The 20,142-nt window shown below is 34.7% G+C and overlaps 1 protein-coding gene across 1 annotated transcript in view; it reads right to left on the minus strand.

Moving 5' to 3' along the window:
* Nucleotides 1–12,977, minus strand: part of ikbkb (inhibitor of nuclear factor kappa B kinase subunit beta) — a 51,536-nt gene extending 38,559 nt beyond the window's left edge. The window contains exons 1-3 of the mRNA XM_073818861.1: nucleotides 12,809–12,977; nucleotides 12,153–12,289; nucleotides 4,951–5,045 (exon numbers count right to left, since the gene is read on the minus strand). Of these exons, the coding sequence (XP_073674962.1) occupies nucleotides 4,951–5,045; nucleotides 12,153–12,257 (200 nt within the window). The 5' untranslated portion in view covers nucleotides 12,258–12,289; nucleotides 12,809–12,977. The remainder of the gene's footprint in view (nucleotides 1–4,950; nucleotides 5,046–12,152; nucleotides 12,290–12,808) is intronic.
* Between the last annotated feature and the right edge of the window lie 7,165 nt (nucleotides 12,978–20,142).

The raw sequence follows: 20,142 nt of genomic DNA on the forward strand, positions 1-20,142 counted from the left end.
GAGACTGTTTGTATGCATAATTGAACTCAGAACGCTGGTTAAATTTAGTATGGATGAAAACCAGACCTCTGGATTGTGCTGGATGTGATTTCTTTGAAAATCAAAACCTGTAAAAAACAGTAGTATTACTGAGGTTTACTGGATGTGTCTTGGTAATGCTATGATATTCTTTTAGTATAAATACTGCTTTGTGTATGCGTGAATATGGTAATCATTCAGTGCCATGGAAGTACCACAAAATTTCCCATTAGTGTACAGTGGTGGTGTTTTTTTTTTCCACTGGAAGACGTCAACGATTGGTATAAAATGTAAAACATTATATAATTACTATATAAAATATTAGGGATGGGACGATAAATCATTGTAACACGAATCAAGAAATGATTCAACATCGATTCTGAGATTTCCGAACACGTCGCAATTCTTTCTCAAATCGATTCTGAGCTTAGTTTTGAACAGCAAATGGCACCGCTTGCTTGTTTTCAAATCCTTACACATACTTGAACCTAAAATAACCATTTATACAATTCAAAAAAAAGTTGAAGCGAATTACAATGGTGTTTACAGTGGGTTGTGTTTACACTAATTTTGCGTCATAAAAGCATTCTGGGCTGAGGTGAAATTACACGACTCAGCCGACCTTCTTCATGCGTGTTGAGTGTGCGGCTAAAAACTAGATTAAAGCGCCATCTGCTGTTAAAACCTAAGATCAGAATTGATGAGAAACGCGATGCATTTGGAAGATATAAGAAACGATTCGCGAATCAATTTATCGTCCCATCCCTGTAAAATGTATATTAAAAATTATGGCACAAATCATAATCATGAATATTTTAGTCAGTATTCAGAACATGATTATTCACCACAATTATTCATTAACTTTGGAAATGGCATGCATTAAAATTGAATAAAAAAGAAACTTTTCTTGAATTTTAAGCATAATTACATTTAAAAATAAATAAATGCAAAAATTTTAAATGAATCGAAATTATTCAACCCCCCAGAGACTGCAGTACTTTACAAATACAGGCTTCTGAAGATCGAGGATTTTATAAAAATTGCATCTAGAACAGGTTACTGGCATATTAAAAGTGATAATGTCAATATATAATGTAATATTTTTGAATTCTTGGATTTTAGTCACTTATTTTTATGGTCGGGAACAAAATTGTTTTAAAACATGATTAAGACTTTAGAAACTCTATTAGAAAACTGAATTGGCTTGAGCTGTTATACATACATACAGTTAGCCCATGCATGTGTTGAAGTTTGAGTAGCTAGTCAGAGCTCTCACAAAAGCTATAGAGAAGAGACAAGTGTATTAGTTTAGAAAGTCTAAAGCTATATGAAGTTATCCAAGACATTAAAAGTTCCTGGAGACACAGCTGGCAGCCTTATTCCTTAGTTTAAAATGTGTTGTACCAGAAAACCTTTGAGGGTTTTCTTTGAAGAAAATGCACAATATCATAAAATGTTTAATCAGAACACTGAGGAAAAACCTGCAATGTACAGCCAAAGACTTGACCCGATGAAGGGTGGAAAAACATTTTAATGCAGAGCTTACGATGAACACAAGACAAGCATGGCTTTCATGTTGGGGCATCTTGCTGAATACCACTCTTGACCAAGAAGAACATAAAACGAACTTTTTGGACCTATGGATCAGCAGTATGTCTGGTGCAAAAGAGGCAATACTTATGAGCAGAAGAACACCATCTCCATGGTCAAACACTGAGGTAGACCAGTCCTGTTATGGGGTGTTTTACTGTTGCAGGAAGTGGAAAACATGACCGTATGAAGGACATCATGGATTCTTTGAAGCATCAGGTCATTTTGGCAAGAACTGTGATGCCCTTGGTGCAAAGACCGAAGCTAATGATCAATGGACTTTCATGTAGGACAATCATCCCAAAATAAACATTTACTTATGCGTGGTTTAGGGATCAGTCACAGAATGTTCTTGAGTGGCTTGTTCAGTCTCCAGATCTAATTCTCATTGAAAATATTTGGCTGAATTGAAAGTAAGCAGTGGCAACGTGAAAACCAAAGATCATTAGTGATCTGAAAGCTTTTTCAGGCGAGGAATGGGCCAAGACTGCAGTAGAGAGGTGACAGAAACTTCTAAGCACTTCCAAGCACCATTTATTGGTGGTTTTAAGGAATAAAACATTCTGCACCAAATTTGACTTTTAGGGGTTGAATAATTTTGAACATGAACATTTAGAGCCAATTATTTTTTTTCCTATCATCTTTTTTCATTATTCATCTCATTCCATTTCTGTTCTCAGAATTACTATTATTAAATGCATTAACCTTTCTCTAATATTGTACTGATGCCCTTCTTGAACTGTTTTCACCAAATTTTGTTCTCTACAACAAAATGTCTTGCATGTCAAGGGGGTGGAATAATTCTGATTGCAACTGTATAAAATATATACCCTATAAAAAATAATAAATAAAAATACACATCATCAGCAATAATGAGCTTATCTCAATTGTTTTGATTTAAAAACTACTGGAAGTAATAACTGAAAATAAAATTAGATGAATCACCCAGTCCTAGCAAGAAAAGCACACATTTTGCACTATTTTGAGAAATCAAGATTATTAAAAACTTGACATGAAATACAACAGCCAGAAATCCAGAGAAAAATCTGTGAGCTTTCTTCACTGAGTTGAATATCTCCAATCCGAATCTCTGGTTGTCAGACAAGTCAGAAGTTGACGGATGTAAACATGACAACTTATTGCGACAAATACAGTGAGGGGGAAAAAAATTTTTATCCCCTGCTGATTTTGAATGTTTGCCCACTGACAAAGAAATGATCAGTTGTTAATTTTAATGGCAGGTTTATTTGAACAGCGAGAGACAGAATAACAAAAAAATCCAGAAAAACAACTTTCAAAAAAGCATTTTAATGAGTGAAATATGTATTTGACCCCTTCGCAAAACACGACTTGGTGGCAAAACCATTGTTGGCAATCACAGAGGTCAGACGTTTCTTGTAGTTGGCCACCAGGTGCACACATCTCAGAAGGGATTTGGTCCCACTCCTCTTTGCAGATCCTCTTCAAGTCATTAAGGTTTCCAGGCTGACATTTGGCAGCTCAAACCTCTAGCTCCCTCCACAGATTTTCTGTGGGATTAAGGTCTAGAGACTGGCTAGGCCACTATTGTGCTTCTTCTTGAGACACTCCGTTGTTGCCTTGGCTGTGTGTTTTGGGTCATTGTCATGCTGGAATACCTATCCACGTGTCAAAGATAAAAAATGATATAAATACTGTTCAGTTTCTCGCAAAAACCGATCGTTTCGTGTCTTAGGACATCAATGTATCACCACGAGCAACAGGGTGTAATTTGGATTTGTCTGTGCATGGTTTTTTTTTGTTTTTTTTGCTTTTAAAGGTCTGGTGCCCATCCACTTCCATTATTTGGCTGACATACTGCACCGCTTTGAGTTAAAAGTCTTCGTTTGTGTTCTGCTGAAGAAACAAAGTCACCTACATCTTGGATGCCCTGGGGGTAAGCAGATAAACATCACATTTTCATTTTTGGGTGAACTATCCCTTTATAGAGAGTGCTCCTAACCCCAGCTCTTTACCAGTATAAAAGACGCCTGGGAGCCAGAAATCTTGCTGATTGATAGGGGATCAAATACTTATTTCACTCATTCAAATACAAACCAATTTATAATGTTTTTTGATTTTTTTTTTTTTTTTTGTTATTCTGTCTCTCACCGTTCAAATAAAAATATCCATTTAATTATAGACATCATTTCTAGTACAATTTCCACCAAACCCTATCGTAAACACCCAGAACATTTGGAATATACAGTGCTTGTCGCATGGAACTATTCTGAGACAAAAGCTTGACGCTGGTCGCTATTCAATGCTGTTATATGAACGCTTAATAATAATAATGTCCAATACAGTATTACAATACGGTCCAATGCGACTTCATTAAAAATGCTTGGTCATATATTTTTAAGTCAGTTGCATAAAAGCAAAACATTGGACTAATTTGAATTAACAACCTCTTGGCTAACTCCTAGTCAAACTAGTTGCATAAGTTCATGCATATGCCCCCAGGGTGAGTAAGTGATGACTTAATTTTATTTTTGGGTGAACGAGCATTTTAAACTTTAAAATATCTGGCACAGATGCTACGAAGACAAAACTGTCTCCTATTGTCGCTGACATGTTGTGGAGAGCCTTCAACAATTTGATATTTCCTCATAATAGTTTACATGTGTTCAAACCCAAATACGCCTTAATACAATAAGCAGTTTCCAATAAACAACTGGACATGAATACGGCCACAACAAGCTCAGCCCTAAACCAATAACACGAGGAAAACCTCCAGAGAAAACCAGAGATGCACTCGCTCCTAATTTAAGATGAGCCTGAAGGTGTTGTGACGGCACAAACCCATGTTGCGGCCGCTAGACTGGGTCACTTTTTACTACTGTGGTGTCATAAATTCATCCATCTTTGTTTTGCTCACAGCTTTTGTTCATAAAAACATATATAAATAGCTGAATAACAACGGAAGGCTTTGCGTGGTCGCTTAATGCACGGCACATTAAATGATAAACACAGAAGAGATCCAGTGGGTGAAAGATGGAAAAATACCATGAAAATAGAGCTTTCTCCTTAAACAAGCATCTGCTATGACGTGAAAACCAACATTATATCCGCCAAAAAACACGAGTGTCGTCAAAGCAGAATTACTGTTAATGGGTCATGCCATACCCTGTTTTCCTTATTTCATCACTATGTGACAACAGCAATAGTTTGTTTCTCATGAACATGTTCCAGGCTCTCTGACGCTGATCAGACTTCCATGTAAATGTCTCTTCAGATCTGTGTGTATGAGTGAGTGAGAGAGAAAACTGTACTGCCCTACGGGAGGCAAAAAACAGGAAATTGACTTGGACCGGATATGCTCACCTTTTCATGATCTGAATCTCTAAACTCCATCTGCCCTTATTCTTGGCGCTGAGCTCCTGCCGGCACTGTTTGATGGCGATCTGAACGCTGCTCTCCTGCACGCACACACAGATTTACCAACACTTGTTAGGAAACGTCACAGGCAAAAAGGAAATTCATAGTTAAAATTAAAAGTACCAGAGAACACTGAAGGCATCAGATGTTTTTTACAATACGTTTTCTCATCTTTTTCATCAGATAATCCATTGTTTGAGCATTAACAAATTTCTTTTTTTTTTTTTTTGACATTTTGCTTGCATGGAGTTTTGTTTCCTTGCAATATATTACACTAATAATGACGATGATGATGATGATAATACATTTTATTCACAATGTTAACTAGCTTATACTCAAAACACTCCAATAAATGGCAGTTTTTATTAATAATAATAATACATTTTATTTACAGTGCAACTCGTTTATACTCAAAATGCTCCAATAAATGACACTTTCCAATAATAAAAATACATTTTGTTTACAATGCAACCTGCTTATACTCAAAATGCTTTGATAATTGTCACTTTTTAGTAAGATTAAATTTATTTACAATGCAACCCATGCTCAGACCACTTTGATAAATCACATTTTTTAGAAATAGTAATACATTTTATTTACAGTACAACTAGCTTAAACTCTGATAAGTGACACTTTTTAATAATAATAATACATTTAATTTACAACACAACCTGCTTATACTCAAAACGCTCCAATAAATGATGGTTTTTAGTAATAATACATTTAATTTACAATGCAGCTTGCTAATACTCAAAATGCTCTGATAAATTACCATTTTTAATAATAATAATAATACTACATTTTATTTACAGTGCAGCTTGTTTATACTCAAAATGCTCCAATAAATGACACTTTCTAATCATAAAAATACATTTTGTTTACAATGCAACCTGCTTATACTCAAAATGCTTTAAGTGACACTTTTTAGTAAGATTAAAATTATTTACAATGCAACCCATGCTCAGACCACTTTGATTACTTTTTAGAAATAGTAATACATTTTATTTACAGTACAACTTGCTTACACTCCGATAAGTGACACTTTTTAATAATAATAATACAATTAATTTAAAACACAACCTGCTTATACTCAAAACGCTCCAATAAATGATGGTTTTTAGTAATAATACATTTAATTTACAATGCAGCTTGCTTATACTCAAAATTCTGTGATAAATTACTATTTTTAATAATAATAATACATTTTATTTACAGCGCCACTTGCTTATACTCAGAACGCTCTGATAAATGACACTTTTTAGTACTAATAATACATTATGTACAGCGCAACTTATGCTTAGAATGCTATGAATACATAAAAAAAATGCATTGTAAACAAATACTATCTTTAAGTGTCATTTATGGGAGCCTTTTAATAAAAGCAAGTTGTTAATGTTGTTGTTATTATAATTATTCAACTATAAGATTGCATTATTTTATGTATAATCATTTCTACTGTTTTAATTAATTTTAAATCAATTTTTAAATCATTTTAAATGTTCTTAAATCTTCTGTTTTTATTGTCGTGATTATTATAATTTTTTTCTGATTTTTATATTATGATTTTAATTCCTCTTATGTACAGCACTTTGAATTACCATTGTGTATGAAATGTGCTATATAAATAAACTTGCCTTGCCTTGCCTTATAACTGTAATTATTATGTCATAAATAATGTCATTTATTGCAAAGAGCGAGCCACAAATAAATTTAGCAAGCAAAAGTTTTTTTGCACAATTCTGCTAATTTGCTGCTTGTTAACAGTTAGTTACGATTAACTTGAACTAGTCGTTAAGTAAGTTTAGGAATAGAGTTGGATTGGAATATGCTAAATAAGGCATTAATATGTGCTTCATAAATACTAACAAACAGCCAATATGCTAGTATGCATGCTAATAGGCAACTAGTGTGTTTTGTAAACTGTCTAAACTGCATGATGGTGAAATGATGCATCTGTGACCCTTGAAACCTAATGTGAGTTAACACGATTACAGTAATAACTGAATGATAAATGACAGACGATAAATGCAGTGAGTGTGTTTCTGACGAATAAAGAATTGCGTCATACTATAGTGAAAATCAGAGGAAATCAAAAAGGCGGCACTTGAAATGCATTGTGCCCATTTCCTACTGACTTCACCCGGAAATGGCAGAAAAGAGAAAAACCAGTGCAATCTGGTGAGTAAGCGAACATGATGCACAGCGTTTAGTGAACTCCATTACATCATGTCAGTCTTTAATGTCTGAGATCTAGTGAAAATGCTTCTGCTGTTAATTTAAGATGATTTTGTTTGACTATTCAACTTGATCTCAGACGTTTGCACACACATAGCTTCCACAACTGCACCAAACCACAGTATTTCCACACTGGTATCATCAACATCCGCTTCACCAACACCCTATTTATTAGTAACTTGATATCATACTACTGTCCATAAAAGGGTGTGAGTCTCAACCCTCAACCTGTGCTGGACAGGATGTGCAGACAATAAAACCTGACCTTCAGATCTAAAGATTTGGATCAGTTCCGATTTTATGGTCCAGCCGGTGAAGATGATGCATCTGATCATTTGGTAAATTCTAGGTTTACCTAGCAAACAAGCAGCACTAATTAAAGCTGTTAATGTTTAATGCACTTGAGCATTCTTTAAACACTACATGTCTGTCATGCTCAGTAAACCTCTTTAAGAATGTATGTGTGTAAATATATGCCAGTTTCAGGCAGTGAGTGATCATGAGGTCACCCGCGAAAGGAAGTGGGACACAGCAGGTAGATGCATTTCCTCTTTCTTGAAAACGTCTCATTGTTACAATCCCAGTGCTGTAAAAATTAAGTAATGGGAATCTGAAGTGCCTCTATTTTAAGACTTTTATACACCTTCATCTAGGATAGGGCAGGACGACGCCGGTGAGCCGTTTACCGGCAGACTAAAAAAAAGCACTGTGACCCTAATTTCAGTAACAAATGAATATGAAATGTGATTTATGTTTTATAGTACATGCTACTGAATCAACATCCTTCCTTGATCCTGGAATAGCAGTCATATTGAAGTAGGGCTGCTTGATTTTGGCAAAAATCATAATCACGATTATTTAACATGATTATGACCAGGTCTAAAATTAATTTAAAGATAGCAATACAGCAGAAAAAAATATAAAAAACAGTGCTTTAAAAAAAAAAATACTGAATACTTTTATGGGAGTCTCAAGTAGTCTAACAATACTGCAGAAATTGAATTTAATTATTTGACTGTAATAGTTAAACATGCTTTGTTTCTTATTAAAACTATAAAAGTCCTTCATTCAAGAGCAGTGAGTGATTCTTCCCTTTGTATTTTTATGTTTTATTAATATTAAGCACAAAGATGACAGAAGGAATATTATTTGTTGCTGCTTTAAGAGCCACACGGATCCAATATACTGTTACACACGTATTTTTATTCTCAACTGTTTATGAACATTCAAGACATAACAGATGAGGGTTTACATGAATAATCACCAAGCGCCTTATTTTTTAAATATATTTTTGTGTATTTGAGCGTTTAGATTTCAACAGATTTCTAATATCCACTCAAAAGAGTGAATCATTTCTCATAGATTAATATAATTATAGCGTGCATTTCTAAACACTAAAACTGAGCATCTGCAGACACATATAGACTATATAAACATGCGTTTCACAATGTATTTGAACAGGAAACAATAAGTCAGTTTAATGCATCTGCTCTAAGTGATCCTAATGCACAGCGGGCAGTAAATGCACACTGACGCATGCTGAATGTTATGAGAACGGATTTACAGTCATCTACTTCTGTTCGACAAACAGCCTGATTCACTTATAATACAATACTTTAGTTTTGTTTTCACAACATTCCCAACTTTATTACACTATAATTCAACCCTAAAATTACCAAAACATGAAAAGCTGATAAGACTGTTGTTGAAACCCTAAAACCAATCTGCCTGATAGGAATATCATTCCAGCAAGGATGTTGATCCGGGAAAAAGTTCTAGTGTAAACCATCTTAATGAAATAGCTCACCCAAAGATGAAAAATAGCTGAAAATGACTTCAATCTCAAGCTATACAAGATGAAGATAAGTCTGTTTCTTCATGAGATTTGGAGAAATGTAGCATTACATCACTTGCTCACCAATGGATCCTTTGCAGTGAATGGGTGCCGTCAGAATGAGAGTCTAAACAGCTGATAAAACATCACAATAATCCACACCACTCCATTCCATCAGTTAACATCTTGTAAAACCATAAGCTGTGTGTTTGTAAGAAACAAATCCATCATTAATACGCTTTTAACTTTAAACCAGGAGTCAGGAACCTTTCTTCACCAAAGAGCCATTTATTTTATTTTTTTTGGCGAGTGCAGTTTTTCAAAAGAGCCATTAAAAAAAAAAAGCAATATATTACTATAATAAAAACAAATTTAAAGCATAACAAGCTGAATGCATGAATGAAAAACATGCACAAATACAATTTAAAATAAACAAATTTTTACTATAAAAATAGCATCTTTTGGCTTTCACCCATGGGGTACTTTGTTTACACCCGGTCACTTCATGTGTTTTCCTTTGATCGGATATCTAAGACCAGGTGCCGGATTAACAAACATCTACTTAAGAAATAAATTAATAAAATTCTTAAGATAAATTCTAAGAAGTTCCTAAGAATGTTCTTAAGTGCAATTCTTAAAAAAAAAAAAAAAAGTTTTCAAATATGTTCTTAAGAGCATCTTAATTTTTAAGAAGACAATGACAATATTTTCGTCATGACCTTGACTGGTGTTCGGCTTCACGTTTTTAATGCGCCATGTTTTTGAACAGTTACTTTTAAAGGGTCTGTCTTAAGCTTTGGCAATCAGTTTTATTCATTTTCATTTTAAAAGTGGTGAGACAAACTTATTTTTGCAGTACGGATGCCACGCTCTCTCCTCTTGTGGACTTGCATCTTGAAATTAGCTGATAATTAATAAATAATAATCTTCAGGCAATTCACGATCCGATTCCAAAACGATTCTTGGTCTACACATTTTTTCCCCAATTAATTCTTCTGCTGTGCAAATACATCTTTACAACTTAACATTTTAACAAAATGCAAAATTGCAGTTTCTATGCTTTGTTTAAAGTTGTAATCTCTGTATGTCAGAACTGCCATCTTAAAAGTAGGGCTGTGAATCTTCATGGTTTCACAATTCAATTTAATTACGATCTTCATTATCAACTAAATATCACGATGCGTCACTTTCTCACCTTTCAATATTACTGCACATGGCTACATTTTCATACACATTTTATATCAAATTTATTTCATGCGAAAATATACTTTATTTTTTATTATATAAGCAGGCTACTTTTTAAAACAATTACTTATTTAAAATAAGGAGCATTTCACTTTCAGAACAAACATTTACAGATAATATACTTACCCCCTTGTCATCCATGATGTTCATTTCTTTCTTTCTTCAGTCGTAAAGAAATTATGTTTTTGGAGGAAAATATCTCTCCATATAATGGACTTCTATGGTGCCCCTGAGTTTGAATTTCCAAAATGCATTTAAATGCAGCTTCAAAGGGCTCTAAATGATCCCATCTGAGGAACAAAGTTCTTATCTAGCAAAATGATTGATTATTTTCTAAAAACATTTACAATCAGTATACTTTTTAATCTCTACACAGAGCTAGACAAGATGAGCATTTGAGGTTAAAAAGTATATAATTGTAATTTTTTTTTTTTTTTTTTTTTTTTTTTAGAAAATAACCGATTGTTTTGCAAGATAAGACACTTCTTTCCTCGGCTGAGATCATTTAGAGCCATTTGAAGCTGCGTTTTGTAAGTTCAACCTCGGGGGCACCATAGAAGTCCATTATATGGAGAGAAATCCTGAATTGTGAATCCCTGATTTCTTTATGACTGAAGAAAGAAAGACATGAACGTCTTGGATGACAAGGGGGTAAGTACATTATTTGTACATTTCTGTTCTGAAAGTGAACTACTCCTTTAAGTATCCAAAAGTTTACAGACAATAGTTATTGGTTTTTCTTTTTTACAGTTTACAGTACAGTTTCGTATAAAACTATTTGAAAATGTAAGTGCATTTAACCGCAGCTGCAATCGAGCTTTAGACGAGCTTTAAGCGCACATGAAAGTCTGTCAGTGTGTGACTTTTGTGCATCTAATAGTACTGCATTCCAAACGGCATAAATGAAAGCATATCTGAAGTAAATCACAGCGGGTGGAAGCACACACTGTCAAGCAATGCGCACGTGTCTCACAGTGGGAATTCTGTGCAATTAAGCCTGCTGCATCTCTAGCGTGCACACGTGCCATATGCGGAAAAAAAACAAGCTTAGAATCGATTCTGAATAATTCAGAATCATTAAAGAGAGAATCGCGATGCATCAGAGAATCAAGTTTTTCCCCCACCCTTAGTCCACTCATTTTGAAACTTGCTGGTTGATGCTCCTCTGATAGTTTCTTTTCGCCATCGCCACTCTGTTGTTGCGGATGTTGCTTGAATCTGTGCGTTCAAGGGGTTGTGACGCTTGAACATAGCATTGCATACATGCATTGGTCGGAACAACGCAATATTATTATAAACTGACAACTGTACAACAAAGAAAATATATTTTATATTGTAGTTTCTGGTTATATTTTTTACTGTAATATATTAGTGATGGGAGACAGCTGGCGGGCCACATCATTTTTGTCAAAGAGCCACGGGTTCCCGACCACTGCTTTAAACCTTTCTCCAATGAAAAAGTCCATCATCAGTTGACAACAAAATTCACCCATATATTTGTTTAGAGCTGTGTTGGACTATTTGGGCTTGTAAACAGTGTTTGATCTGTGCAACATATACACTGGAGGAAGCAATAAATCCTCTATGAGTAATATGTTTTAATTGGAAGTGATGGCTAAAAGTTAAAAACATCCTGATTGAGTTGTTTCTTACAAACAAGCAGCTTTTGTCTTCACAAGACGTTAACTGATGGACTGGAGTGGTGTGGATTACTTGTGATATTATTATCAACTGTTTGGACTCTCATTCTGACGGCACCCATTCACTACAGAGTATTTATGAATGTGAAATGCTTGTTTGTATCTTTCATTAAATGGAAAAAGACACATTGTACCTTATTTTGCCAGAGAGTGACATTTCCGAAGCCCCCGGTTCCCAGTCGCTCCTTTAGTTCCCAGGGGCCGCACATCTGCGGCTGCATGGAGGGTGGACGGCTCATGACGGGCCCTCGCAATCACTCACATACAAACCCTGCAGAGGAGAACAATATCAGAATAATATCTATTTATACAACTAATGTTAAAAACAGGCATTTAAATGTGCTAGGGCAGGTGTATATGTAAAATTGTCCCATAACCTGAGCTAAATATGACCCACAAAGAGGTACTTATTAATGAAAATCATGCATAAACTAAAAAATGGTAAATATAAATAATATATACATAAATAATAAATATAAACTAGAGGTCTATATGTGCACATTTAAACAGCTAAACAAGTATGTGTGAGATTTCAAAACAAAAAGTGAAGAACTTTCTGTTTTAAACACGATTGAATATATATTATGTGACATTAGTGTTATTAAACACTGTTTTGTTCTTTATAATCGGCGTAATCAGATCAGTTCACAAGCTTTCATAAAGCTGCTTTAATAGATTAGAAAACTACCTATAGTTAAGATATTTAAAGCTGTTTATTCTGTATATCTGCGATAAAGCAGCTTGTGTTGACTTTGACACACTGTACCGTCTTTATATGAAGGGATTTTACCTGTCAGTTTGATCTGATCTACACGAAAACACACTTTTCTCCTCCTCAGAACAGATTATTCCTGCGATCTTTACACATCTGCGGATTTCTTCAGTAAATCGGGTAATAAATGTGTTATGATTGATTTTTAAAGCAGAAGAGCGTTGAGTTAGTTTCTCTACTTCCTGAAACTTTCCTTTCCCGTAAACACTGTAAAAGCGCGAACGCGCATTAGAAACATCCGTACTCACATTGGGCTACTATACTACACATACTACGATACTAAACTCAGACGATCATTACTGTACAATAAACGTACTTGATAAAGAATTATACTAGGCTGTACCACACACAACACTTGAGATTTCATGAACGCGCAATGCGATCTAGATATATCTATCTACAGTTGAAGTCAAAAGTTTACATACACCATGCAGAATCTGCAAAATGTTTATTATTTTACCAAAATGATAGGAATCATATAAAATGCATGTTATTTTTGATTTAGCACTGGCCTGGATAAGATATTTTACATAAAAGACGACTACAGATAGTTCACAAGAGAAAATAATAGTTGAATTTATAAAACTGAACCCGTTCAAATTCTTAAGAATGATCCACAGCTGTGTTTTTGTTGTTATTTTTTAGTCTTACACTACAGTAGTTGTCTATGAGTTCCTTGTTTGCCCTGAACAGTAAAACTGCTCACTGTTCTTCAAAAAAGTCCTTCATCATTGTGGCTCAAAGATTTGACCTTCTTTTTTGTTAAAAAAAATTGCATTTATTTATTTAAATGTTTAATTATCATTTTTAATTATTATATTTTTTCCCATCAGATGTCGATTGTTTTAATTGGGGATTGCTTTGTTGGGGCTGGGTAGGATTGTATATTGTGTGTGTGGGTTGGTATAAAATGTAAATTGCAATTCGCAACAATAAAAATTCTATGACGAAAAAATGTCCTTCAGATTCTTTGGTTTTTCAGCATTTTTGTGCATTTGAACCCTTTCTAATAATGACTGTATGATTCTGAGATTCATCTTTTCACACTGAGGACAACTGAGGGACTCATATGCAACTATTACAGAAGGTTCAAACACTCAATGGTGCTCCAGAAGGAAAAACCATAAGATAACATAAAACTTTTGAACAGAATGGAGACCCTGCTAAAAAGTAAAGTGGCCAAAACCCCTCTAAAACCAGCCTGCTGACCAGCTATGACCAGCTAAAACCAGGCTGGTTGACCAGCTAAAACCAACCAACCAGCCTGGGCTGGTTTTAGCTGTTTTTTTTTTTTGTTGTTTTTTTTCACCAGAGTAAGAGCCAGAGGGTGAAAACTTTTTTAACAGAATGGAGACTCTGCCAAAAAAAAAAAACAGCTAAAACTAGCCTAGGCCGGTTGGCTGGTCTAAGCTGGTTTAAGCTGGAAGTAGCGGGTCTCCCAGAATGGTCAGGCTGGTTTTAGGTGGTGGTTTCCCAGATTGACCAGCCTTGCCAGGCTGGAAAAGTGGCCAAAACCCCTCTAAAACCAGCCTGCTGACCAGCAATGACCAGCCAAAACCAGGCTGGTTGACCAGCTAAAACCAGCCAACCAGCCTAGACTGGTTTTGGCTGTTTTTTTTCCCCCAGGGTCAGAGCCAGGATGTGAAAACTTTTTAACAGAATGTAGACCCTGCTAAAAAAAAAAAAAAAACAGCTAAAACCAACAGCTGGTTGGCTGGTCTTAGCTGGTTTAAGCTGGATGTAGCTGTTCTCCCAGCCTGGCCAGGCTGGTCAGGTTGGTTTTAGCTGGTGGTTTCCCAGCCTGACCAGCCTGGAAAAGTGGCCAAAACCCCTCTAAAACCAGCCAGCTGACCAGCCAAAACCAGGCTGGTTGTTGGCTGGTTTTAGCTGGGGTTTTTTCTTTGTTTTTGTTTTTTTTACCAGGGGATGTGGACATTTTTCTAATTTTGCCTAAAAATCATATTTTTTTTTCATTTAGTACAGCCCTTCAGAAGTTACAGAAGATACTTACATGTTTCCCAGACGACAAAATAAGTTTAATTTACCCTGATTTCAATTTCAAAAAGTTCTCTTAATTCATGGTTTTTCCTTCTGGAGCATCAGAGCGTGTTCAAACCTTCTGTAATAGTTGCATATGAGTCCCTCAGTTGTCCTCAGTGTGAAAACATGGATCTCAAAATCATACAGTCATTGTTGGAAAGGTTTCAAATACACACACAAAAAAAAAACTGGTAAACCAAAGAATTTGTAGGACCTGAAGGATTTTTCTATAAAACAGCGGGCAGTTTAACTGTTCAGGACAAACAAGGGACTCATGAACAACTATTACCAAACCAAACAAAACACAGCTGTGGATCATTCAGGTAACAACACAGTATTATGAATCAAGTGTATGTAAACTTTTGAACAGGGTCATTTTTTTATACATTCAACTTTTTTTTTCTCTTGTGGACTATATGTAAACATCTTTTATGTGAAATATCTTATTCAGGTCAGTACTAAATAAAAATACCATGCATTTTGTATGATCCCTCTTATTTAGCTAAAATAATTAACATTTTGCAGATTCTGCAAGGCGTATGTAAACGTCTGACTACTGAATCAGAGTTACCAGATATGTTGTGCATTGTATAAATGTTCATGGTGTACATTTCCTCCTCCATCTGTCACTACACACCGCTTGAATCACTGCTGCGTCCTGTTGGGATCATTTCCTCAAAAAAGTGAGCTGTTAATGATAATTTCCTGTAGTGCCACCCTCCACAAGGACAGATTTACAGATATAACCTCTCTCAGCCTTGAAAGTTGAAGTTTCCTTTATTTGTTTTGTTTTTTAACTTCTGTTAAAGGATTGACATTCAAATACGTACGAATTACTACAGAATTGTCGTAGATCTATTGGGAGGTAATGCAACTTGATAAAAATGTCAGGAATTATATTTGATTGAATGCATTTGCATTCATTTCTTCAATTGAAAACAAAATCAACATTAAAATACTTTTATTTATGGAATAATATAAGATAAATAATAATTTGACTGGGCCTCAGTGCATTCAGAAGGCACCATCATGTCCAAATAAAAGGTAGCTTTAATGGGTTTGTTCCTTATAAATGTCCATTTTAATTTGACAAATACTGCTGTGCCCCTAAATACAAGCGGTAACATGATAAACCTGATGTCCTGCGTCATTATGAATAAATGAAAGTGAATCTAATAGAACTTTTGGTCATTTTGTCCTGAGTGATACAGAAACCCTCAGATGTGGCCTTTGGAAATGTCATCGCTGAGTAAATAAACAGTGGTGGGGTAAACAGCTAATAAATCTTCTTAATCAGACACTCTTAAGAATCATGTTGCCACATCTAAGAAATTCTCGGGGTCACTTGCGTAGGGCTCTGTGGTGACGGTCCTTTCTGGTCACTCGCTGATCTTCTAGTGTAAGTAAGGAAGATGGCGTAGATGTGACGTCCTGAAACGCCCCAGCTGTTCTCATCATGTGTTTACACAAAAGTTTCCTGTTAACGTGCATGAAACAAGGAGATAATCTTAGTGTACCATTATACAGATAATAAACATGCTTGAGTCATATACTAACTGTCACGAAGAGCACTACATGTATAACATAAAAAGTTATTTTTATCTTGTTTACTAATATAGTAGTAATAATAAGATTGCAGCACATAATCATTAGTATTAGTGTTCATCATCCGTTTGATTACACCATTACTGATTTTAACATTTATACCATATGTACATTGACTTGACATACAGTAGTCACCGCTAAGAAGCTACTAAATATATTGTAGTAGCCTACATTTTTGTACAGCTGCTTTGCAACGATTTGTATCGTGAAAAGCGCTATACAAATAAACTTGAACTGAATTGAATATAAATTTGCCATTGTTGTCTATAACTGTCTGTTGCTGGATCAATGACAAATTACTTGTGATGGCCCTTATTTGCTCTGTGTAGTGTGTAATAAAATAATTTTACATTATGCAAATTCAAGTTCAGTAAAATTCATTCTTAAACACACTAAAAAAACATGGTCTCTTTCTGCAGGTTACATTGTTTCACCAATAGATGGCGACAAGTTGAAGTGAATAATTCATTTGATTCTTGATTCACTCATTAACAAAACGGGTGAATGAATCACATAATCATTCACAAAATCGCTTAATTCAGTCGTTGAATCACTCACTGAAGCGATTTGTTTAACAGTGCTGTTTCATTCAGTAATAAAACAATTGGGTAAGTCATTGAATCATTCACTGAAGCAATTCGTTTAACAAAGGTGTTTCATTTAGTAAAAAAACTACTGGGTTAGTCATTGAGTCATTCACTGAAGCGGTTCGTTCAACAACGCTGTTTTATTCAAAAATGAAACATGAGTGGTTCATTGAATCTTTTACTAAAGCGATTCGTTCAACAACACTCTTTCATTCTGGAATGAAACAAACGAGTGAGTCACTGAATCATTCACTGAAGTGTTTCGTTCAAAAACACTGTTTTATTCAGGAATTAAACTGTTGAGTAAATCATTAATTAATTCACTGAAGCGATTCGTTAAACAACGCTTTTATTCAGGAATGAAACAAATGAGTGGGTCATTGAATCGTTCACTGAATCGATTTGTTCATCAACACGGTTTAATTTAGGAATTAAACAAATGAGTGGGTCATTGAATCATTCACAGAATCGATTTGTTCAACAACACTCTTTTATTCAGGAATGAAACAAGTTAGTGAGTCGTTGAATCATTCACTGAAGCAATTTGTTTAACAATGCTGTTTCATTCAGTAATAAAACAATTGGGTAAGTCATTGAATCATTCACTGAAGCGATTCGTTTAACAAAGCTGTTTCATTTAGTAAAAAAACTACTGGGTTAGTCATTGAGTCATTCACTGAAGCGGTTCGTTCAACAACGCTGTTTTATTCAAAAATGAAACATGAGTGGTTCATTGAATCATTTACTAATGCCATTCGTTCAAGAACACTTTTATTCAGGGATCAAACAAATGAGTGGGTCATTGAATCATTTACTAAAGCGATTCGTTCAACAACACTCTTTCATTCTGGAATGAAACAAATGAGTGAGTCACTGAATCATTCACTGAAGTGTTTCGTTCAAAAACACTGTTTTATTCAGGAATTAAACTGTTGAGTAAATCATTAATTAATTCACTGAAGCGATTCATTAAACAACGGTTTTATTCAGGAATGAAACAAATGAGTGGGTCATTGAATCGTTCACTGAATCGATTTGTTCATCAACACGGTTTAATTTAGGAATTAAACAAATTAGTGGGTCATTGAATCATTCACAGAATCGATTTGTTCAACAACACTCTTTTATTCAGGAATGAAACAAGTTAGTGAGTCGTTGAATCATTCACTGAAGCAATTTGTTTAACAATGCCGTTTCATTCAGTAATAAAACAATTGGGTAAGTCATTGAATCATTCACTGAAGTGATTCGTTTAACAAAGCTGTTTCATTTAGTAATAAAACTACTGGGTGAGTCATTGAGTCATTCACTGAAGCGGTTCGTTCAACAACGCTGTTTTATTCAAAAATGAAACATGAGTGGTTCATTGAATCATTTACTAAAGCGATTCGTTCAAGAACACTTTTATTCAGGGATCAAACAAATGAGTGGGTCATTGAATCATTTACTAAAGCGATTCGTTCAACAACACTGTTTTATTCTGGAATGAAACTATTGAGTAAATCATTAATTCATTGAAGTGATTTGTTAAACAACATGGTTTTATTCAGGAATGAAGCAAATGAGTGGGTCATTGAGTCATTCACTGAAGCGATTCGTTTTTAATAGGGTTTTATTCAGAAGAAAAACAAATGAGTGGGTCATTGAATCGTTCACTGAATCGATTCGTTCAATAACACTGTTTTATTCAGGAATGAAACAAATGAGTGAGTCATTGCATTATTCACTTAAGCAATTTGTTTAACAATGCTTTTTTAATTCAGGAATGAAACAAATGGATGAGTCATTTGGGTTATTGAATCAATCACTAAAGCAATGTGTTCAGTGGTTTTATTCAGGAATAAAACAAATTAGTGGGTCATTAAGTCATTCACTGAAGCGATTCATTTTTAATACGGTTTCATTCAGGAATGAAACAAATGAGTGGGTCATTGAATAGTTCACTGAATCGATTTGTTCACCAACACGGTTTAATTTAGGAATTAAACAATTGAGTGAGTCATTGAATCATTCACTGAAGCGATACATTTAACAACGCTGTTTCATTCAGTAATAAAACAATTGGGTGAGTCATTGAATCATTCACTGAAGAGACTTGTTCAACAACACTGTTTTATTCAGGAATTAAACTATTGAGTAAATCATTAATTAATTCACTCAAGCGATTTGTTTAACAACACGGTTTTATTCAGGAATGAAACAGATAAGTGACTCATTGAATTATTCACATAAGCGATTCATCTAACAACACTGTTTAATTTAGGAATTAAAAAACACATTAGTGGGTCATTGAATCATTCACTGAAGCGATTTGTTTAATTAAACAATTGAGTGAGTCTTTGAATTATTCACAGAAGCAATTCATTTAACAATACTGTTTTAATTCAGGAATGAATCAAATGAGTGAGCCATTTGGATCACTGAATTGTTCACTGAAGCGAATCATTCAACAACACCGTTTCATTCAGGAATAAAACCAATGAGTGGGTCAGTGAATCGTTCACTGAAGATATTAGTTCAACAACACTGTTTTGTTCAGGAATTAAACAAATTCACTGAAACGATTCGTTTAACAGTATTGTTTTGTTCAGGAATGAAACAATTGAGTGAGTCATTGAATTATTCACAAAAGCGATTTGTTCAGCAACACAGTTTTATTTAGGAATGAAACAGATGAGTGAGTCATTGAATCATTCACTGAACCAAATCATTCAATAGAAATGTTTGATTCACCAGAACGGTTGTGCTTTGGCTTTGTTTGGATCTTTTTTCATTGGTGGTGCAAAAACAGGCAAAGTAGCTGGCAATATTTTATCTAAAATGTAATCTAATCCATTTTAACTTATTAACGGTTAGCTTGTCAGTATTAGAGGCCCAAATAGTCATCACTAGTTAGGGTTAGCCTCTTTTGAACTAGCTACTATAACTATTGCTTTCTTAGCTCTTGTCACTTCCACACCCATGGAAAAACCAGACCAAAACCAATAATGTTTAGAACCCGCCTGGGTCCATGCCTGAAGTTTAAACGTCACAATGCTTTTTCCCTCAAAACACACGCATACCAGTCCAGAATATATATGGCCACATAATAGTGGAATAAGCTACTAAATACACCAGAGG

This window comes from Garra rufa, chromosome 15, assembly GCF_049309525.1.
Source record: "Garra rufa chromosome 15, GarRuf1.0, whole genome shotgun sequence".
Lineage (NCBI taxonomy): Eukaryota > Metazoa > Chordata > Actinopteri > Cypriniformes > Cyprinidae > Garra > Garra rufa.